We start from the raw sequence: 24,449 nt of genomic DNA, 5'->3' as shown, positions 1-24,449 counted from the left end.
AGGATTTTACTGATCTAAAAAAATTAATACAAAACAGAAGAACTAGAGTCAAAATTTCATGGCAATATGTTTAACAGTTTCAAGGTCACCATGTTAACACGCAAATAAAGTAACAAACGAAGCTGAGAACACTAATTGTCTTGCTTTGTTTCTCAGCCAGTAAGTACTATTTCCAGTACATACCAAGTACACAAACAGTATTGATATGGAAGTTCCATATCTGTAAGAGGTTGCAGATGTGCTGGATTCTGATCATGAACTGGAGTCATATGGTAAAAAAATTATTTTAAAAATTACAAAATAGTTTCTTTCCTTAATATACCAAGTGTATTGAAGTAATGACATACAGTAAGAACTAATGAGCACAACTCTTGAATGTAATGATAATTTTAATATTTTTCTCACAAAGCGATATTTTTTATCAATAAAAAATAAAATTTGATTGAGTGCGGCACACAGGCACGTCATGGGCTGTCCATTTTGGCAGGTTCCTTTTTTGCTCATTTATTGAAGTATTCATGATACAAACCATTGTTCCATCTTTCAAGTAGTTTTTGGACGATTGTTCATGACTTTTTCCATCCCCAAGTGATCCTAAACACATGGGAAACATACCGTAGTTGAGGATCATTTTGTTTTGTCTTCCCACCTAAATAGTGTTTTGGGCCAGTTGTGATTGATGGGTTTGTTAGTAAGTAGTTAAACAAAATTTACATGCAAACCTACCTTAAAATTTAGTGCCCTCCTTCCAGTCCCTTTTTCTGTCTACCCATGGGGAAAAGGTGCACCTGCATTTGCTATCACTCAGTGGTTGATTTTCTAGCTATTCTTCTGTATTTAAGACTTTAGAAGCTACGTCTTGGAATTGGACACTGCAAGGTATGCTTAATATAGGTAATGGTTTTTTATGAAAAATCAGTTTTGTTTAAAAAAGAAATGTAATTTTGCAAAATGACAAAAGATCTTTAGTGGACGAATAGGTTTATTTCATTTGTGATGGAAAAGAGTGAGTGTGTGTGGTTTTGAGTGTGCATGCATGTGCAACATATTAGGAGAAGTAGTGAATTCTGTTCCTGTGCCAATAGGGAATACTGTACATATCCTGGATGATCTTTGATGAATCTGCAATAGGGATTTTAGGAACCATTAGTTACTTTATTATTGTAAGGATTATGAAAATAAATTTCACCACATGATCATGAAAATTAGGAATAAATAGCTAATGTCATCAAACCAGATTCAGTGGATGAAAAATAGAATTAATTCAGTTCAAGACCTGTCACTTTGAGAACTTCTCCACATATATGTTAGCTTAATTTTGGAACAGACTACCAGCTGAGATTGTGCCTAGCACTCTCATTGACAGATTAAGTAGTTTAAATTGTGATTAACATGCGTATGTAATTTTTTAAGGCATCTTGTCATGTGGACAGGTAAGTCTTTATGACAGTACTGTCCATGTAATTTCATGCACTTGCTAAGGCAGTTCATCCTCAGGGTCTGTGGAGGCATACTGGAGGGTGATGTGGAACATGATATCAGAATTCTTTCTAGTTTTGTTGCCTTTGATATGTAAATATTACTCCTATTTTAAATGCCTGGAAATTGAGTTTCAAGATTTTGTCCTTGGCCACATAGAAGATAAATACTCATTCATTAGAACCTTTATTAGTGGTAGGTCAAGTTTTCCTAATTCTTCCAGAGTTTCTCATGTTAAGTCGTGACATTCTCAAAACATAGACTTTATTAGCACTGTGTCTTCTTATCAAGTGATCACCTGCATATGATCAGCACTTTATCTTCATGCAGATTAGTAGCCTGCTTTCTTCAGTCTTGATTTAAGACCTGTTTTGCCATTAAGGGCTTTCTTGGATACTTTATTCCTCAATCTTCTCAACAGGACAGTCAGCAGCTTAATCCCTCCACCTAAGTTAAGAATTGGGCTCTATAACTGATATTGTATATAACAGAAATTTTAAGTATAGAATTAGTTTTTTATACAAACCCATTTCTCACATATGGAGTTTACTGTATTTGGTGCAGATTCCACATAATGCCAGTGAGTTACAACAACTGGGACTCTAGGTACTGTGTATGCAGTGGTTGATACTACTTTCATCCTATGAACAAAAGTTTGTAGTGTTTGATGACATTTGAAGACCACAGATGTGGGCTATTTGTGGTGGGTTTGTTTAAAAAAATATTGTTTGTCAAGTTTTGTGTACAGTATTGCCAAGTTGTCCATATCAAAGTCCTCTTAGAAGTTTAACATTAGTTTCCTTGTCATACAGTAATTTAAGGATTATTATTCTCAGATACTGGTGTACTCATTTTTGTGATCACCAGAGCAGATTTTTATTTAAATTTTGTTTAATTTTTTGTTTTGCACTATTTATTAGAGTACCCAGAAAATGGGAATATTAACAAATTCTATTAAAATATCTTTGCTAAAATTTGTAACAAAAGAAATATTTTCTCTTATAATCTGATAATGTGTAAAATTTGGTACATTGGTGTTTCAATAATTAATTTTTTTTCCAGTGACAAAACAAAATTTATAGTAACTTAGAAGGCAAACAAAATTTTATTCCAGAGGGTTACCCAGTCCGAACAGAACGTCCAGACATAAGATCACGTCTTGGAGCAAGGCCAGTGCATAACGATAGTTTAGAAGAAGTGGAGGTAGGTTACATAGATTATTTCCTTTATTTTAAAATCTGATTACAAAGCTCATTATTATTATGATGATAAATTGTAATAATTGTGGCCATGGAAATGACAGATCTCTTTTTACTCATGACTTAATCCTTACTTCAGGATGTAAAAGCTTACTGCTGAAAGTTGGATAAATTGCTAAAGCTATGTTAGTGATGGGCATGACATTCCAATTGAATGTTGCTTCAAGTGCCATGGATGTGTCTGGATGCTCTGCTACTTTATTTTGTTTATCATGTATGCTTATTTATAATGTTTATTTTGGGGAGTAAAATTTCTGATCCATTCATTAATTTTCCTCATGAGACAACAGTGACATTCATGTGAAAAGTTGGATGTCTAGTTCAAAAGGTTCCTGCTATCCAGCAGATAGAGCAAACTACTTTCTCTGCCATTGATATGCTAGAATGCAGACTACCTCCTCTTAGGTTGACTTGTCTTTGTGTGGACTGACAAAAGACCTTCCCGTGGAGAGATTCTGACAGGATTCTTCCTTCTTGTCTGTGGAGTCAGCTGCCATGGCCTCTTTCCAGGCAACATCCTTTGACCTTTGGTTGAATATGTGTGTGTTGATTTTTCCATCACTGGAATCTCATCTGCAGATAATAGGATGAAGTTCCAGTGGTTGTAGGTGTCAGAAGGAAATGTGTTGGATTTTATTCCGACTCATTCAGAATAAGTAGTGCATTTCAAATCGTAAGTGTTATCGTATAGCCTAAACAATTTGAAATGTACTAACCTAATCGTAGCCTAAGTCTTATACTCTTATACTGTACTACGACACTGAGGTTACTTCACTCATATGCTATTCCAAATTGCAATTAAATCACTGCATTGCATTGTGTATACTAATCTAAGACATAAAAACAATATAAACTTACTGTTATTTCAAATGGTGCATTTAATAGTCCTAGCTTGAATTAGAATCAAATTGTCATGAGCACAATCTCTACATCGTAACCCTCATCCAAAGCACACCTCAAGAAATTTTCCTTACATTTAGATATGCATATCTCCGAAAGGAATTTCCCTAAATGAACTTTAAGATGAAAAGGAATACTTAAGTGGACTTGGAGGCACCGACAACTATGGCTGCTTTCCCTTTTCTTGAGTCCCTATTAGTTCTACACTGCACCAATGCTGTGACGAGACTGACTCTCACAACCGTCACCGATCAACAACAACAGTTAAATACACGAAACAGCCAAAACAACACTTTTCATTACTAAATACAAATGCAACAAAATATATCTTTCTTCTACATAACATGCATTTTCACTTTACTTAAATTTGGAAAGAATATATAAAACTATACCACAACTTGCGGAAAAGTACAATCTCTCTTGTCGAAGTTTCGACAACTTTCCTTTTGGGGTAAAGTATACTCTATGGGCAAATTTTGCCTTGTGTCTCTGCTCTTTTCACAACAAGTTTTAGCTGAGAATAGTCTCTCAGAGGAATGGATCAGTCTTGAGTTCCCCTTCACTCTTCCGTAAGATTAAAGTTGAGGTGATGGTGAAGTGTTATGATTGATGAAACACCTTGATCCACTGTGCAGTATCTTTCAAGTTCTTCAGGGTATTAATGGGTATTGCAGCTAAGCCTTTGAGGAAGGCCAAGTCTATTGCTTTGTCATGAGCAAGGTCTTGTGATAGAAGGGCATGACCTCTCTTTCTTGATAGAGTTGCTCATGTTCATAGGAGCTTCAGTTAGTCTTGCTCGCCTGGGAATCCTCAGTAGCGTAGCTGAGGCACCATAGAGCCCTTGTGAGTGTCAGCATTTTTTTCTTTTCTGTACCTGTCAGTTTCTGATGAGACTCAAGCAGAACCTGTCGGTTTCTGGTGAGTTCCAATATTTTTTCTTTTCCCTCCCTCAGAGACTTTGTTTGTAGGAAGTCGAATGAGATGCTTTTGTGCCCAGTGTGAGACTTGCAGCACTATTTATGGAGTAAACTCAACCTCTTTGGCCAAAGAGTTTGTTTTTCTTTGTGGTACATATGAGCACTAAGGGGTGTCCAAGCATGTGAGGCAGATGGTCATCCAGTTCATGTGAGAGCTCATGAAATCAGGGGCTTCACAAGTAATTAGTAGAGGTGTCTGGTGGCTCTAGACTAACTTCACCTCATCTTACTGCAGAGATGTCACCCACAAGTCCTTGGACCTTTTTTCTTAGGACTCTTTTCTTGCTCAACTGCTTGTGTTATCAGCAAGCGCCTCTGACAAAAAAAGCATCTCAGAGGGCATAAGGCTAGAGACTGATGGATAAGCAACTGGCTCGGTCCCTCCATTCTTTCGTTCTTATGCAAAACAGCAGTCAGGCAGAGCACATGCTGGACAGGCCAACAATTCCGGTAGATTCACGGTCAAGTGTTATACCTTAGGACTTTGCCTTGTAAGGCGTGACTATCACCACTCTCCATTTTAATGGAATGGGTAGCCAGTGATAAAGCTAACATCTGAACCCATGAGTATAAGATTGCCTAGATGTTATCTACCTTTCAACTTGTGCTCCCCTTATAATTTGGGCAGCATGGTTCACTGAAGTTTTTCTAGAGTGAGAGTACAGACACATCTCACTCTGGCTCAGGGTTCTATCAGTCTTTTATCCTTATGTCATATATGAGAGGTTAGAGGAGTCACTGGACACTTGCTCATTGTCATGACTAAGAACATGAAATTTCAGGGTCAGGTGAATGCTGTTCATCCCATCTAAGGAGTCAGTCACCTACATACAAGGTGATTTTTTTTTTTTGTAGGAACAAATGTCAGATTTTTAAAATAATTTCTGTTTTTCCAAGTTATACAAACCAAAACCGTATGTCATAGTCCCATCTCAGTCACCCCTTGTATCCCATGATGAAAAAGGAAAGTGTACTGGCTTATAGCAGATGAGTGAGAGACTCCCATCTCTTATTCACTTACCACCAATTTACCACTGTGTTGTAAGCTTCAGTGACCATTTCCAGCTCACACTGAATAATACTCTTGCATAAAAAGTGGTATTTATATATTTTGAAAAATGCAGACATTTTTAAAATGTGAATATTTTATTTACCACCTTTTAACTATCTTTAAGGCATGAGTAAGAATAAAAGGTTTGTATTGATTGAACAAATATTGTACAGTGATGGAACAAATACATATTGTAATTGTTTTACATTTTTTATTGATGAGAAATGAGAACCAGTCTAAAATTTATTGCCTTTTTTTTTCTAGGAATACATTGAAGAAGTTGAAGAATGGGAAGAAATGGATGATGGTGTCAGTGATGTCAATCAGGATATGGTTGTTGGTGACGTTTTAAGTGACAGTGGTAAGCCCAAACCAAAGAGTGCCATTACTGCCCCTACTTCCACAGAAGGAGGTTAGTTTAGAAACTGAAATATTAAAGTATATAAAAGTTAATGTTTTAACATTAATTTCAGTATAGGGTTGTATGGTAACTGTCTTAAAGGCATATTTTAAAATACTGTAGTCAGTTTTGAGTAAGAGAAGGCTTAAATATAATAAAATAAATACTGATGGTAGTTTAGTATATTGTAAATATGGAAATTATGCAAGAATTTTTTTTTTTTTGTAATTTCAGGTTTCCTTTGGAAATATTTGAGACATTCTATTCTTCTTATGATTTTTTGCATCAGTTATTAGTCAAGTTATCTGTCATGATATTGTAATTGTGAATTATATAATAATTTCTCTTGGAGTAAACAAAGTAAATGTGGCTCTTTGTGTGCAAATAAAGTCAGAATATAAAAAGCTCCCACAAATCTGATCTCAGACATGAGGATAAACTGTTACTAATAGCAAAGTTAGGGTAAAGAACAGAATGAAATGACTTTTATCATAGTTTTTACCATGTCACTCTTGCCAAGTTGTACAGCTTCAACCTGTAAACCTCCCTTGCTGAAGTGTAGCTGCCGTGTGGAAGATTATTTAATCAAAGGCTAAGAAAAGTTCCCAAAAGAAACTGCACAGTTGTCAGCATATTATTCATGTTGAAGAGCATACAAATCTGTTCTGTAGAAGCTACAGTGGCTACACTCTTTAGCTGTCCTAGGTTATTTTGCTGTTGAACATGTTCTACCTAAAAGGAAACTGGATAACCCATGCAGGTACCAGTCTCTATAGATCTTGCCTAGGTGTGCTCACCAGAAGTCCGAAGTGTGCTCATTCATTTAGAAGAGGGACAGTAACAACCATTCAGTCCTGATTAGGCCACTAAGTTATACATACACCAGCGATAATGCTAAATGATGCTATTCATTCATTTGTTTAGTTACTTTAAATCTTAATAAAATTTGCAGCATTTACTTGCATGATTTTTTTTTTTTTAAACTTTAGGTTTTTAAAAACTAATTGTTCCAACACAAATACAAACCCTCGGTCTTTACGTATGGAATTAACTTTCAGTGAGCTGGAAAACTGGGCGATAAACTTTTGCAAGGTGGTCATGGTAATAGCTACCAATGGTAAGGGCAGAAGTACTGCCCACCTAGTCGGTGCACATTTAATTCTAAGCAGTTTACTTTTGGCCGCCATCTCATTTAGACGTGCTTTTTTTTCTCCAATCTGCCATTTGACTTTTCTCATCTGTGTTTGAATATAATTGTTTTTATGATATATTGTTTATACTTTGCATATACTGATATATTGAAACATTTCAACATGTTTTTTTGTCTCCCTAATGATATATTCACGTATTCTTGCTACGCTACCTTATTGACTCGTTTTAGCCTGTGCTGGCAGTCCCCAGTTACTGGCGGGGGTTCTGTTCTGATGCGTGACGATAGCTGAAAATCGCTGATAACCGAAAATCGGCGATTTTCTGTGCTTATAAGCACTTTTCATGGATCGCCGATAACTGAGCCTGCCGATAACCGGGGACTGCCTATATAGGGTTTGGAGCCTTTCTCCATTTATGTAATTTTACTTACTTTTTTCTTGCCTTTTTGTATTTATGCAAACCCAACACCTTTCTACTTGGTGTTTGTTTTGTGTATTCTGTTTTCTTTTCTATCATGTATCTGTGAAGACGTGGAGGGATACCCAGCTCTGGACAGCCAACTGTTCTATTTTTAGACATCTTCCTGACCTCGTTTTTAAGAACTTCTCTTTTCGACGTTCTTTTTCTCCTTGGTGTGAAATGCTTTTTCATGAACAAACAATGTTTTTTATTTTCAACCAAACAATTTCTTGGAATGTTATAATGTATTGGTCTTTCAGATGTGTAGATTGAGAGGCTTGAGGCAAGGTGGGTTTTTCGTGTTTTCAGGTGAGGGTTTCGTATTCAGTTGTACGAGGATACTTCTTGCCTAAACCTAGCAAGTTTTCCCCCTCACCATCAACATGGAGGGTTATATTGCAAGATCTTTGACAGTGCGTTTGGTCCCGACTTGCTCTCCAAGACCAGTGGGAGTTCCTGACTACGGTTCCTGTCTTGTTTCTTGCCCTGTCTTGTGTGGGGGGTGAGTCGAAGGCTTGCTCCCTTCCCCTCTCTTTGTTCCTGTGATGATGAGGAAACCCCTGAACAGTCTTCATTGTCATATGCTATTCCAGAGTTTCTAACAGCTTTGCCTTTCTTGGAATAGACAAGGTTATCCCTTCGTGTCTCTTATCCTGTCTGGGAAGTTCCTTCCATGATTGGATATCTTCCTTGGGAACAGTTCCTGGGTGCCTTTTGTTTTTGGATTTGCAGCAGAAGTTGTGCCTTCTCATTTGTTGTTTGTGTCTCCGTCAGTACAGCCCTCTCGCAGGTCATCTTCAGCCAGGAAGGATGCATAACTGTGCTCGGCTTAACACATCTATGCAACATGACACGTCTGTTTCTTGCTTCAAAGGAATACCTCTCTGCCCCTCCTTTCGGGAGTGAGTTCTTCGTAGCTGTGTGTTGCAGCTGCAAGAGCTACTCGCCCCCTCCCCCCCCACATGTTCTTGCATGGGAAGTAGAGCCTTCTTTGTCTTCTGTCAGGAGGGCTGTGCAGACTTCTTCCTGTGCCTTCTCTTCCTTGGCAGTTCTTTTGGTAACAGTGCCAGGTTGCTGTGTTCAACACCCGTCGGTGTAACACAGACATACGCGTACGTGCAGTGATATGTCTGTGTCTGTTTGGAAGGATTATATGTATGTGCAACGAATCACATCTGTGTTGGCAACGAGGTTGCTACAGTTTCCAAACGCCAGTCAAACTACGTTCTCCAAGGAGAAATATACACACACTGCCAGACATACATGTACGTGCAGTGATACGTCTTTGTCTGCTTATAAATTATACACACGTGCAACGAATCACATCTGTGTCGGCTTTGAAGGAATTATATGTGCAGTGTGGCATATCTGTGTCTGCTTGGAAGAAAGTACGTACAATGTGACACCTCTGTGTCTGTTTGGAAAGATTAATATGTACTGTACATGCATTGTGACACGTGTCTGCTATACGTAATGTGCAACATGACACGTCAGTCTGCTTGGAAGGAATAATGTGTACAAACAACGTGACATCTTCATGTCTGCTTGGAAGAAATAATATGTACGTGCAATTTGAATGATAACAACTCTCCTTGGTTGTTTTCATGGATATCATATTCTCATTTCGTTCTCCCTTGCCTATGGATGTAGGGTTGGAGCCTCTCCTACTTAGACGGTTGCTCTCTAAGGAAAGAGAACGTGGCTGCTTGGTTTACGTGTCCATAGACCAGGGATAGGCAAATGTAAGATGTGTCATTATATATTGTTGATCGTCTCGGTCTATTCATTGTTTAATGTGGCATGTCTGTGACATATCGATGAAGCATCAGAATGCCGATCATCTCTTAACAAAAGGTTCTTTTTCCTAGAGCCAAGAAGTGTGGCCTAGCATGTTTCTTCTTTCTGGTAAGTTTCTGGATTGGTAACGTTACTGATGTAGTTTCAACTATAATGGGATCATTCTTTCAGGAATGGAGTCGCTCTTCTAAAATGGTCTTCCCTTTCATTCACATATGCGTGATTGGGGGAGGGGGGTGGGGTGGAAGTTGCCTCAGGATGGTGTGTCTGGGAATGAACCATTGACCATGCTCATGTGAATGTTTGGGAAGAGAACAAGATGGCCTACAGCCGTACCTTGTTGAAGCATCAATTCTCATCTGATCGTCGGGCGAAGAGCATTGATAGCACTTCTGTGGACATCTAGAAAGGCGACAACCTACGTTCAAGTGCATCAACAGCACATCTGTGTAATGCCTTTTGTCCACTTAGATGTTTTAGCTTGATCATCTGGTTGCCGTACCGTCTACATATGAGCGAATGGGATCGTTCCACCAGCTTTTACGTAAGTTGACAGGGTCACGTTCTCGGTAGCGGTCAGCCTCCTTTTCAGTAAACATCCACATCATCGAACGAACAGCCAGCACATTCAAACGAATGGATCGTTTTTCCTAATGTTTCTAACGTGTTACGGCCTTCATCGGTCATTTACATTGATAGGATCCAATGTCTTTTTCAATAACGTCTACAGCCAAATGAATGAGTTCGTACTCTAAGACTCTTATGGCCGTCTTTATGTGAATTAACAATCTTTCACTTATGTGTTCAGCCAGAGACTTCGACATTTTACAGATAGGAAGAAATCTCTGTTTCATCGTTCCCATTCAAACCTTGACTCTTGATTGTTCTTACACTAATATTAACCTTCGACAATTGGTCTTGACACCTCGACGTTTCGAAGAATTGTTCGATCTAGGAAGACAGTTTGGTTAGTCCTTCATTCTCGACACACCGAAGCTGTTACTATTCGGCTCTGTATTTACGGACCTTGGGCATATCAGCCATCGTCCATACCACATTAAAAACATTGCTTCTCGTTTGGTCAGCGAAGTTTAGCAAGGACTGGGTCTGGTCAGTATTTGGATAGGTGACCTGGGAATGCTGGACGCTGTTGACTCCTAGGAGAAGTCTTTCACATCCACGGTTAGAAACCTGGGAACACCGGATGTTGTTGATGTCTAGGAGACATATTTTGCATCCTTGGTGAGATACGTTGGGGCTAGTCAGTACTTGGATAAGTGACCTCCTAGGAACTTCAGATGCTGTTGGTGTATAGGAGACATCTTTTGTGTAGGAACAAATGACAAATTTTTTAAATAATTTGTATTTTTCTGAACATATGAACCTGGGGTCTTTACATAAAGTGCCCACCTCTTATCACCTCTCATTCTCTTACCTGGGCCAAAAGGTAAACTGCATAGAATTGAATGTGCATCGACTTTGTGGGTGTTGTTTCCACCCTTACCATTGGTAGCTATTACCATAACCACCTTGCAAAACTTTATCAGCCAGTTTTCCAGCTTGCTGAAAGTTAATCCCATATGTAAAGACCTCAGGTTTATATGTTAGGAAAAGTACAAATTACTTTAAAGATTTGTCATTTCGTTTCACCACACAAGTATTTACTTGTAATTAACCAATTTTTCTGTTCATGAAATAATCGTGCATTAGGTGGGTAGCATAATTTTCTTTTGTTTCTGGAGACGGTGCTAACTACTGATGAGCAATTGGTCCAATGTGAATTGCAAAGAAATTTGTAATTATTCCTTTCTTGTTAGTTCAAGATAAAGCTTAAATTGTTAAGTTTGAAGGCCAGTTGTAAGTTTGCGGTTACTGCTTTTTGTATCTTTTACATAATTGTCAATAAGATGAGCTATTGTATGTATTGGCATATAAGATGCACTTCAGTTTTTTGGAGTATATTCTAGAAAAAATGGAAATATTTCCTTGATCATCATAGCCATTCCCCCCGTAAGTTTTTTAAGCTTCTTACATATAGGTTGTCAGATAATATACTGTACTGGAGAAGACACAATAAAACTTGCATTGAAAGTAACATTAGAGGGTCTGCTACCTGAGAAACTTGCCTTTTTATGAGTAGTATGGATGGCATATGCCTAATTCTGCGATTAGGATAAGCCTAGCATACGTCTCTTGTCTCTTTCTGTTCTTCAGGTAAAATGGTACAGTATATGAAAATCTTTCATTGATGTCGAAACTTATGTGTACTTCGACTTACACAATTGTTTGGACATCTGTCTGATTAGCCTAAAAAATCTAACTTTCTCTCTATTTCTCTTGAATACATACAGTATTACAGGAATATTGTTATTCATGCTGTATGGTATACAAAAAATTTATCATTATACCAGTAGTGTAAACACATCATAGATACTTGACTTCCTGCAATCTACAAGTTGCATAATCAAACACACACACACACACACACACACACACACACACACACACACACACACACACACACTCTTATTTATGTGGATTGGTATATTGAAACCTCGTCAGCAAGTATTAATATAAAATTTCCTGTATCAGTAGAATTTAATTCTTCCGTGAATAATGCATGAGATTCAGACTAATGCACACTTAAAATATTCTTCTTGTGCAGTTTTCTTAAGTGATGCGTCTTACCGTTGCATAGCTTGGTATTCTCTTTCACCTATTGCTTGTCCTATGTCACTAGTTTCACCCACACTAGTGTAATGTTGGCTGAAGACTCAGTTGAAGAACATGTGAAGGATCTGTGCATGCTATAGGATGACATCCTTCATAGAAATTTTCAGCTGAGTCTTTGACTTTTCAAGGTCGAATGCCTGTATCAGAATGTATGAACCCTTGGATGTTGCCTTGAAGGATGAACATGAGGAGTCCAAGATTAACTCCATTTGGCCAAGTCCTAGGTGGTCATCCACAATGATTTTATGCTGTGTCTGTAGGGTAGCAGTTCCAGCAGGAGCTACAGTTGCCTTATGTATGCTTTCCATCACCTCTTCTGGCTGGATCAGCACTTTCACAAGGTTTAAAAGATCTAGGACTGCAGTGCTGAATGACCCTCCTGGATTCCAGTGTTTGGCATTAAGCCTAAAATCCATATTCCAATCCATTCCAGAAGATTTAGGACTGCTCATTACAAACTCATCTACTTTCATTCGGCATGAAAGCAATCACCAAGGATGACCCTCTTTATTCCAGGCTGATTTTGTGGTCTGCAGCAGAGATGGACACTTATTAGCAGCTCTAAAGGGAAAGTTTAATCATGTTGAACTGGCAAGAGTGGTACTAGTTCTCTTTTTCGCTGAAAGCTCACCTTCAGTGGAAGAAGTAAATAGAACTTGCAGCCTCATCATTTCCATGGGACATAATGCTGTTCTTTACATTTTATACTTTCTACTAGTAGGCACATGTGCTGATGAAGAACAGAGGTACATAGTTTAAGGATCTCCCAAGACTTTTTTTTCCTTTGCTGACCTTCATGCTCACTGGATTAGTGACCCCTGGACTCTGACCTGTTCCCAGAGAGCTTAGTCCATGAGTTTCAGCCAAAACTGACTTCCACTGCTACCAGGGATGCTATCCTCAACTTGACTGCTTTGTCCTCATCAATTTCTAGTCCTAAAAGTGAAATTCTCAGCTAAGTATACCTATGGCTGTTGGTCTTTCTATGTTCAGAGAAACTTCTCTCAGAAATTTTCATCATTTGTTCTCCAGCCAGAGAGGTTACCTTTTGTTGAACTGCCTTCCAGCCATGCAGCCCTAAGTTGCCCTTTCACCGTAGCAGGTGACACTTTCAGCGGATGTCACCAGTCTGAAATGGTAGGAAGAGGTGAAAATCTGCCGTCCCATCCTTGCCAGTCATTTTGCCTTTAGTTAGGGCTTGTTGTACATTGGGTTGGAACCTTGGGTTCCTGAGATTATTTGGTACAGATATTTTCTATCCTTACTCGACTACAAATGGGAAAAAAAGCACATTACAAGAAGAAGAGGAAGACTCGACTAAGGACTGTCACTACTGACTTAACTTTTGCCTTTAGATCCTACTTCTCCAACTCAGTAACATTGCTTGTCATGGCAAGGATGTTGCATGTTTGGAATTATTGGGGTTCTACAGTCATTGGTATACAGGGAAGGCATTTTCATATCCTTAGACCTTGAGGTACATTGGTTTTCAAGTATCAATTTCACCAGTCTTCAAAGAAGTTTGTTCGCTTCATGTGATGGGGACTGGTGTTTCATTACCAAGTCCTTTGCTTCAGTCTTTGCGCAGCCCCACGGGTCTTCACCATGACTCATGTTGCCTGTGGATGCCTAAAGCTCATCATCTGGGTCTTTGTCTATGATGCACGTAGAACATCCCTCTGCTGTTAAGTTGGGCCTTTGAGCTTTTGTTCAACCAGAGAAATGGGACTTGTTGCTGGATATGTGAGCAGTGTACTTTGGGATGAGAACCTTTGGTATAAGCCTCCTTACTTTACTAGACCTTTAGGACTGTGGTTTTATCTGCCCTTGCCTCCTCTGAATGTATCAGTGAGCTTCATGCCTTGATTAAGGAACTATTTCATACTAGCTGTTGGTCATTCAGATTTTGTGGTCAAGATTCTGTTGTCAGAGAAGCATGATTTGGTCATGGATTCTTTTGCTATTCATGTTGTATCTTCTTATCATCTTCTGATAAGAAAATCTATTTTGTCTATTAAGAACTATCAGGGCCTATCTTTATTAAACCCAGAGCTTCAGGCATTCTTTTTGCCCCTTCCTTGTGCTGACTGCAGGAATATTTCAGCAAGGAGGATACTATGTAAGATACTGTTTCTTATTGGCTATGTCAGATGGTATGTGTTGCTAACTTATTTGCTTTACAGAAAGACCTTACTCAGCTCCAGATCAAGGCATGAGGCCTATGGCCTTTTGTCTTTGTTCAGTCTGGAGTTCTTTGACATCTTGATAACAGATACTTGGAATTATTACAAAACTTAGGATTTTTTCTGCATAATGTGACCCATAAGTTTTTAAATGTGTGCTTGTGGCTGATTCTTGTGCAGGACTTGTTTTCTGGATTGGGAGGGGCATGGGTCACTCATCCTAATCTTCATGATCATCATTCCTCATCTTGAAAGCAAATATTGAATTCCAGGTGTGTTTTCTTGGAGCATTTGTCTTCATATCTCATGGATGGTGGCACAGCTTTTGCTCTTTAACACTTGGCTTCATCAGTTCCCTCCAGAAAGTCTTTTATTTTCATGCTCCTGTTTCTTATATTAGCCATCCCTCCTAAATTATAATTCAGACTATCTATGATTAATGGGTTCCTAATGAACAACCTATGTTTTAATAAACAGAACACATTTTTCATTAAAACCCATTTATCATAACACTTCATGCTGTCCTCCTTTAAACATACTCTTAGTTGTTGAGGTTGACAAAGAAGAATGCCTCATGGCATGACGGATTTAGCAAGTTGTTGAGGTTTGGGAGGGCTATTGCGCAGATCAGATCTAATAATGATTAAATGGTCTGTATTAAAAGAATTTTGTAAAATCATAGTATTTCAGGTTGCCCTCTGTATTAATGCAAGGAAAAATACTGCTTACACATTGCAAATATATAAGCTCTCCTTAAAGCTCAACTGGTCTACTGTCCATCTTTGTCAAATGTGATGATATAAATAGAACATTGAGAGTTCTATCACAAGAATTTTCTCCCACTTTGAAACCCTTGTGCTTTTTCCCAGAAATGATGTTACCCCTAAAACAATTTTGGTGTACCAGTAAGGTTAGTCCCATTACTGCCTTTTAAGCTCAAACTAATTGAAGGTAAACAACAATGTCAGTCATGATTACTCTCCTTTTCAGTTTGAAAATCTGGCCAAAAAGGGATTATTCTTGTTATGTCAAAAACACATGAAAGTTCAAATTATGCAGCAGCAGGTAATGGAAATTAAAGAGGACAGATGATAAAATTGGGGATGAGAAAAGAACTGCATAATAAGTTGAGATGAGTTGCTTGAATTTAATGCTTAAAAAAATTACAATGTTACTTTTTTTTTTTTAGACTTCTGTCTACTTGTTTGGTGTTTGGACTCAGTATTATTGGATGTAGACAGAGGGTCATATAAAGCTACATGTGTTGATGTAAGGAAGTGGAGGATGTGCAGGAAAATACATGTTAAATGGCATATGTTGCAAGCCCAACATGAGTGGTAATGTTCATTGGAACCATAGTAGGAGAGGAGTAACAGTAATATTTTGTACTATTTTTATATCATTTATGTAGTACTGTATCCACTTCTAACAGGCATTACTTTCATATCTTAGGAACAAAAAAACCGGAAACTGAACGTTGCAAGTTTTGGCCAACATGTAAAACTGGAGATGCTTGCCCATATCATCACCCATCAGTTGCTTGCAAGTAAGTAAAAATTAGCTTTCATGACAAGCCATCAGAAAATACTACCATCTCACTGCATTGACACAAAATCTCAAAACAAGTTACGTGCATTATTGAAATTTTTCCTTGTCATTTTCTCTCTCGCAAGTGTTCTTTTAAATGTTCTGTTTTGGAAGCCATATATTTCGAACAAAACTTACCCTTTTCCTAACACATTTCCAGATTACTCACCATTCTCATTTATTCCCAGAACTCCTAATACCAGTTAGCAATGACATCTCTATTAGACTCTCCCAACAAAAGATTCTATTTCATGCCATTCTTTACCATTATTGTGACCTTATACACTCACTTTTACAACCCTTTATTATGCTGCACTCATACAATCCTGGATATAGGGATGGCAGGGAGTTTGTGTTGGTATAGGAGGGTAGGAAGAAAGAATAAAAACAGTAAGCAGAGGGACGTAGAAATACGAGATTTAGTCAAGAAAAAGGGAAGATTATTTGAGATACTGTTGCATGACACTAGAGTAAATCATGTGCAGGGAGAGAACATGATGGATAAGGTAGTCAATAAGAAGTAAAATAGAGAAAAAGAAGGCATATGATAGGGGAAAAGGAGGCTTATAGTAGCAGGGAGAAGGTAAACAAGAACTGGAAAGGTTAAAAAGTTAAGCAAATACATTTCAGACTAATACATGTACATGGAGAGATGCTGTCTGAAGTTAATGCAGTCCTGGGTCAGTGAAGTGATTATTTTGAAGATTTGTTGAATGCAGAGAATGAATGAGAGGAAAGGGTTATTTTGAGGTGGAGGATACTTACGGAACTTACTGCTAAGGATGTGTGGATGGCAGTTAAGAGGTTGAAGAATATATGGGAAGGCACCCGTAGCAGGATTGCAAATGAGATCCCATGATACAGTGTTTAGTATGATTGCATGGCTGACCATGATTCTTTTAAGTGGCTGACCATGGTTCTTTTAAGGTATGTCTGGATGAGGGAAAGGTTCTAAAAACTGGGGTAGAAGAATAATTTTTGAGGTGAAACTTACCCTCTATCATTAGCTTTATCTGCGGCTACTTGGCGCAGGTTTGACAAGTGTTAAAATTGAAAGAATTGGTAACAAATGCTCCCAATAGTTACCCCCACCTTTGGGAGGGTGGTGGTAATACAGCGAATGTTTTGCTGCATTTTCTGTCATGAATATGTAATAGCTGTTTAGACAAGTGTTCTAAATTTTGGGTTTGTTTTCTTGGTTAATAAATGGATTGTCTGGATTTTGGTCTGTATTTGTCAATATGGATTCTGCCTCTCAATCTTCCCTATCGAAAACTGTTAGATTTTGTAAGGTAAGCGGTTGCAAGACCAGATTGGGTTAATTGACGTACATATGCATGAACTATGTATGAATCATTGAGAGGTGAATTGCGATTCAGACAACCTTCCTGATTGTTGCAAGGATTGATCTTTGGAAGAGTCATTTAGGAGCTCCTTCTTAATGACAAGGGGAAAGGCTACTAATTTCTTATTCAGCATTGCAGGAGCTGTATAGATGATGGTGCAAGTTCAGGGGCAGGACCTGTCTTCACACCAGTATTAACAGTATTAACAATGTATAAGGGGCTGCACTTCTTGAGAGATACCAAAGGATTTTCTGTTTCTTCCATCAAGGCTATAAATCCATACCAACATAGGCAAAACTGTTCATGCTTTTCAGCTGGATCGCTGAAGGTTCTGCTAAGCCACTTTTATGGAACCTAGTTGTTGGCTTAAGACTCCCTTAGTGGCCCTCCTTTCTACCCTAGAGAGAGGCTTCTCTCAAGGCTCTTTCGTAGAACATTATTTCTGGTGGCCTTGGCTTCAGCCAGAAGAGTAAGTGGGTTACGTGTGATATATTTATTAGTAGGGTGTTCACATACTGGAGCAGAACTATCTTTATTGCATCCTTTTATAAAAGATGATGTCAAGACCCAAGCTCTTCCAAGAGTTTTCGCTATCCCCACTTTAGAGACTGACTCCTGAGGAAGATGAGCTTCTTTGATGCCCTGTTAGGGCTATAGGGATTTATACATCCCATCTCAACCATTAAAAAAGCAGTGTAGGAACCTATTTTGCACCTTCAAGAATCCTTAGGATCCTAGGTCTTAGATGTCATGATTTTCTTTATTAATCCTGGAAGCACATCATGCATGTCTTCAGAGGATTGTCCCCTTAGAAGGTGAAACTGCACTATGTCAGAGCAACAGCTACATCAATTAGTTTTCATCAGCACCTCTCTCTAGACTGTCAAGTCTTAGCGGCGCAGTGGAGGGCCATCTAATATCCAGTAGGAGGACTGCCGTACGCTAACACCTATAGTTGTGGTGGTAGGGAAGATTTCTCCTAGTCTTCTCCTTTTGTGTTACAAACACTATTGACCCCATCCTGGATAAGTTAGGAACCTTATGTGTTGGAGTTTGTATATGGTAATATCATACTCTACTTTTGTTTTGATTGCAGTATTATGCTTAGCTGTATTTGCTTCATTTCTCTTAGGTAGGGACAAAGTTCATTAGAGTAAATAATTGCTCCTAATTAGAGAAAGCTACCCTTTGCTGATCAAGAACCACCTTTTTTCAGGCAAAATTAATACTGTAGTGTTGGTTTGGGTGAGGTGCCGCAGCAACTCAGGTAGTAGGTAACTTTTTAGGGATCATGTTTAGTTGTGGTTTTAGCTCTAGTCAGCTCTGCAGGCCTGAGGCACAGAGGCTAAACTTGACATTCTGCATTGCACAGTCTCAACCAATGGCTACTATATTCAGGGTCCATGTTCCACCTCCTTGCAACAGTGGACCTCATCTGACAAGGACTTGCCATGGGATCGTATGCATCAAGTAAGCAACAAGAAGGATATTTCTAATATCTGATAATTTGGTTATAGGGAAATCTCTTAACCCCCTCCAGCACTCAATGTTGGAGTCAGCTAATGATTGAGGGTAAGTTTCACCTCAAAAATTAATGATTTTCATGATAAAATCAATTTTTTTTAGGTACATTGAGATCCCTCCCTCCTCCCCTCATAAGAGATGAAGAGAAGAATGATAACCAAAACATTTGCTGTCTTACCCCCACCCTCCAAAGGGGGGCTAACTGTTGGGAGCTTTCGTTAATGATTCTTTCAATTTTAACACTTGTTGAACCTGCACTAAGTAGCTGCAGATAAAGCTAAGTATAGAGAGTAAGTACCTAAAAAACTTATTTTATCATAAAAATCATTATTTTTCCATTGTCTAAAGGTGATAGTGGCAGTCTTTATAGGGATAGTGTAACTGGAGGTGTATGATGGGGTTTTGATTGAGAAAGACATGGCAAAATGGCTGATAGGTGGAGAACGTTGTGGGGTTAGACAAGAAAGAGGGTGGGTGGATCAAGTGTTTTTTTAAGTAACTGTGAGAAGTTTGAAAATAAAAGGGAAAATCTAAACATGGTAGACATGGACCTAGAAAGCTTATGATATACAATAATTGGTAGAGAGGTAATCTGGAGGATGCTAAGAATTAATGGTGTAGAAGATAACTTGTTGAGAGTGATTAAGAATTCTTTATGATGGAAGGAAAGCATGTGCCACAATATGAATGGCACTGCATCAAAAACAGCGAAAGCACTGGTCTGGTCTTGGACTTTGTTGACACCCTTTGAAGGTAGTTTCTTTTATATCTAATTTGGTGCAACTGGGTGTCCTCAGCAGAAAATGAGGTGATTTCTGATTAATGCATTTGTAATGACAAATATCTATTTATATATACAGTAGATTGTAAAAAATCAATAGCAAACCAATATTTTCAAGAGTGAAGTGGCTCACAATCTATCTATGTGTCATTCAAAAGTTAAGGCAGATTTTGTTGTAGCTTCCTAAAACATAAATGGTTTATATAAATGCCATTATTTCTTATGTAATATAAACAGTAGTGATTATAATTTTACCTTAGTGCATGCTCTTTGTTGATTTTTAATTTCTTCAATTTCTTCTTTTATTAGGGTGTTTCCAAATTGCAAATTTGGTGACAAGTGTGCTTACATTCACCCAAAGTGTGCATATGATGGAGCATGTACAAGAATAGGCTGCTCTTACACACACTATGCTGGTAGAAGTCCAAGCTTAGTTGCAGGTAAGTAGACTTCGTTTTTGAAGTTTCAGAACAGTAGAAATATGTTGTAAAATAAATGTGCAAAGTATGTAAACTGTGTATGGCATATGCTTTGTTAGGTACTCTAGCATTATTCAGGTGCTTCTTGCATCTTAAACTTGCCCATAGTTATGGATAATGAAATATCTGAAATATATTAAGGATCAGTATTGATATTGCACTTCCTTTGCTTTGTGGTACACTAGGTCATAATTTTTTTCTTTTGCCATCTAGAGAGGCAGAATGGTCTGTTGGATAAATCAGGGTGGCCCTCTCTTTTCCACCTATTTTGTTTTGCTTAATGATTCGGATTTTTAGATACCTGGTAGTAACTTCCACATTATTGGTAGGCAGGTGATAGGCCTGAAGTTACTTGCTATATTCCTCTTGTATTTGTCTTTCTGCACTAAGTATGTTCTCCCTGTGGTCATCCATTTGGGTGCATGGTGGTTTGTGATGCAGTGCTGAAGTTGTTCTGCTGTTCATGGGTGTAGGACGTTGAAGTGTTTGAGCCAGTATCCATGGACTTCTTCAGATCTGATTTCCTGCAGTTGGGCATTTTCAGTTGTGTCTGACTGCATGTAGTGATTTTGGAATCTTTTGTTATTCTCCCAATTTCTTCTGACTTGACTTCCTGGAGCCATGTTGCGTGTTTGTTGTGCGATACTGGATTGCTCCATATGCTTTCCCAGAGTCTCTTACTTGGTTCGGCATCCGGAATTTCCTTAGTTGGCTGTATAGTCTTTTCTGGTTGGTTCCAAAGAGTTTTCTGTTGGTATCCTTTATTCCTGTTCATGTACCATTGGATCTTATGTGCTTTGGCTTTAAGCCTCTGTTTTATATCTTCTATTGTGTTGTTTAGTCTCTTCTCCTGTACTTTGTATTTCTTGTTCAGTTCCTGTCGTTTTCTTGCTTCTTAGCCTCTTTTCTGCCATCTCTTTCAGTTTACTCAAACTTTAGTCATCTCATCGCCATGATTTGTTTTTCCAGGCGCCTTTTCTTGGTGGTTGCTGATTTGGTTTCTGGTGGGCTGGTTGTGATGGTGATGTTGGTGTTTGTATCCCCATGAGTTCTACTACTACTAGTCTTGCTCCTGTATATGCTAGGTTATTTGTTTCTGTGATACTAGTGGTTTGATTAGTCTCATTATTTCATTAACTTCACTTGTTTTCTCCCTTAGTTTCTTTGTGTTGTAGGCTTTCATGGAGGGGATCTTTGTTCTTTCTGTATCTGGCTTCATCCATTGTCTGATCTTTTCCATCCATTTCGACCTCTCTGTTACATCTTCGGTATTTCCTCATGTTCCTTTGTTTGGTAGCTCATCATTCCTGTCATCTTCTGAGGTATCATCTCTTAGTTCGTCTTCTTGTCCTTCGTTGTTGGGTGTTACTTCTCTCTCCAGTTCCTCTCTTTCTGTTGTAAAGAGCCAGTTCTTTTTCTTTACTTTTCTTACTAGGTCTGCCAGCCTCTCTCATTCCAGATGTTGACCATTATTATTATTATTATTATTATTATTATTATTATTATTATTATTATTATTTAGAAGATGAACCCTATTCATATGGAACAAGCCCATAGGAGCTATTAACTTGAAATTCAAGCTTCCAAAGAATATGGTGTTCATTTGAAAGAAGTAACAGAAGGTAGTATAAAGTATGGAAAAACATTAATTCACAAATTAATAAATAAATAAAAATGTAAGTAAATTATTAGAATACAAGACTAATTTTGTATGAGGATGGTAATGCATTGCATCTTCGCTTTAGCTTCTGAAGTTCCAGTTGCATGACATCTTGGGAGGCTGTTCCACAGTCCAATGGTGTGAGGAATAAAGGACCTCCAGAACTGATAAGTTCAAAAGTGAGGCACATTTACTGCATATTGGTGCTGCTGTTCAGCAAATCTGGTTGCTCTTAGCAGGAAAAGGGGACCAGGGATCAATTGTGAACGTGAAAGATCTCTGTTAAAATACAACTTATGAAAAGTTAACAAACAAGAGACCATCCATCAATGGCCCAATTCATAACTGCTAATATTAGGAAACAAGAACCTACCATCACAAACCACTCTATCTGAAAAAGATAAATCTCTGGCAGAAGCAGCCATCCACACTGCAGAAAAGTATTCTTGTGAAGGAGGGACAAATCACCTAAAACAGGTTGCATTGATTTTATCATTAATAAATATATGAGGCCTTATGAACAGTACCTAACTTTTGTGTGGGATTTTTTGAAATCTTTATTAGAGGTTTCTCAAAAGTAAGTTGCGAGTCAGAAGTTACACCTAGAATAGTCAAGCCTTCAGAATCATTCAGCTGAGTCCCACCCACCTGAAAGGGAGGATGGAGTTGAAAATCCGTATGAGATCTGCTATCAATAGTGTTTTTGTTTTACTAGAGCTTAGCCTAGTACCCAACCAACTATACCATACACTGATCCGGTCCATGTCCTTTTTGAAGCTGAGGGCAGCTTCATTTCTCATTATTACGCTCACAAGTGTTGCATCCTTGGCATACTGAACAATCTCGTTTTTTAGGCCAACAATCATATCACTTGTATACACTAAAAATAACAGTGGACCAGGAACAATGCCATGTGGAACTCCAGACACTGTAGGTCCCATTAATAGCAACTCGCTGCTGCCTACTTGGAAGGAATTCTTGAAGTAATCCTAAAACATATCAACCTACTCAAGATTCTGAAGGTTATAAATAAGTGCCTTTTACTAAATTGAAAACAGCACTAAAATCTTATTTTAATTACTCTCCACTCAAAACCCTGAAGGTTCTCTTGCAAATGGCATATATGTATATTGACTATCAGCTAACAGTACTTTAGATTCAACATACTTATATAGTGGCTTAAAAATAAGTTTTTCTCTTAATTTTAGAGAGCACAGGGAGAACAGAAATTGGCTAGTAGTTATTGCAATCTGTAGATATGCCATTCTTTGGAACAGGCACTGTATTACACTACGTTGACATAAAAATCTATAGATTCTACTAATCTTTGGAGAAAACGCAAGAAACTTTTAAAAAACCAAGGGAAAACCATCAGGATCTTTTCCACCCAAGTTATCGAGATTGTCCAGAATTTTCTCAGCATCCTAGAGCAAAATGCAGATTTTGTAAAAATAGGTTCAGGATGACAAGTATCAGGGAGAGGGACATCCTCAGCTGATTGCTTAGCTTCAACAGCTCGTTGAAGCAGTTCAGCCTTTTCCTCATGGCCAGTAACCAATCCACCATCATCTATTAGTAGTGGTGGAATGGAAGACAAGCTTGACCCAAAGATAGATGATGCCAATTTGGTTCACCACAGATGAGGCTGAGTAATTCCTTCAAGTTTCCTCTTCAAGGAATTATTGTCACTAATTTCTCGTGGCTGTATGATAAGTTTTATTTGTAGCATGGCAAGACTCAAAAAAAATTGAGTAATTTTCATTTGAATGATTTCTTCTCTTGTGTTGAATTTGGTCTGTTTGTCATGGTAAGCTGGTCTACATGTATCATCAAACCATGGCTGGTCATTTGTCCTGAATTTGATGACCTTTCTAGGGACATATCTTATTGAAATAGCCATCAGCATTTCATTTAACTTCTTGGGATCAGGATCTGATGTGGCATCTGAAATATTAAATGCCTGACAAGGTTCAGTAATGCAATATGAGGTCTAAACTATGACCACAAATATGCATGGATTCCTCAGTTAGCTGGACAAAATCAGAGGATACACAGAACTCAAGAATAGACTGGCCATGTTGATCTGTAGAATTTGAATTTAAGTCACTTGCTATGCTGTGCATTAGTCTCCATAAATAACAAATGAAGCTTTTGAATCCTATGCAAGAGACATTCATATAGAGAATTGTCGATATTTGGATTGCAGTAAGCAGCAAATATGTAAACTTTGTAGTACTGAAAATTTTAAAAGAACTTCATGGCAACTACACTCCTAAATTTTCTGATGATAAATAGGTCGTCCTGACTTAGTGTATACAGCCATACCTTTGCGCATGTGGAATGTTACGATGATAAATAAAGGCAGGGCCATCAAAGCCATCAAAGTCTGGGATTGAAAACTCAACCTTTGACTTGTTACTACTTACCAGTGCCTCCGATAAAAACTAGAGCAGGGGTTCCTATGTATTGTCAAAAGGAATTGTGAATGTAACATTCATAAAGTTGTGTTGCAAATTTGTAGAAAATTATTGTAATGTTTAGGATACTCGTATGTTGTGGGAGCCTTCTTACAATCCCAGTACTACTGTATTTGATAGAGAAAATAACTCCAAGGTTTATAGAACAATAACATCATTATTTTGCAAAACAAGTTTCAACAGGATAGAATATCCATATGTAAAA

At 38.1% G+C, this 24,449-nt stretch overlaps 1 protein-coding gene across 1 annotated transcript in view; it reads left to right on the top strand.

Annotated features, from left to right (window-relative positions):
* The window catches only part of Nab2 (Nuclear polyadenosine RNA-binding 2), a 60,013-nt gene that overhangs the window by 33,621 nt on the left and 1,943 nt on the right, over nucleotides 1-24,449 (top strand). Inside the window, 5 exon segments of the mRNA XM_067132330.1 lie at nucleotides 2,542-2,573; nucleotides 2,576-2,682; nucleotides 5,931-6,078; nucleotides 15,843-15,936; nucleotides 19,938-20,068. Coding sequence (XP_066988431.1) covers nucleotides 2,542-2,573; nucleotides 2,576-2,682; nucleotides 5,931-6,078; nucleotides 15,843-15,936; nucleotides 19,938-20,068 — 512 coding nt within the window.

The sequence above is a fragment of the Macrobrachium rosenbergii genome, chromosome 31 (genome assembly GCF_040412425.1).
Source record: "Macrobrachium rosenbergii isolate ZJJX-2024 chromosome 31, ASM4041242v1, whole genome shotgun sequence".
Taxonomy (NCBI): Eukaryota; Metazoa; Arthropoda; class Malacostraca; order Decapoda; family Palaemonidae; genus Macrobrachium; species Macrobrachium rosenbergii.
The sequence above is the reverse complement of the archived record's forward strand: the minus strand, read 5'-3'. Positions and strand labels throughout refer to the sequence as shown.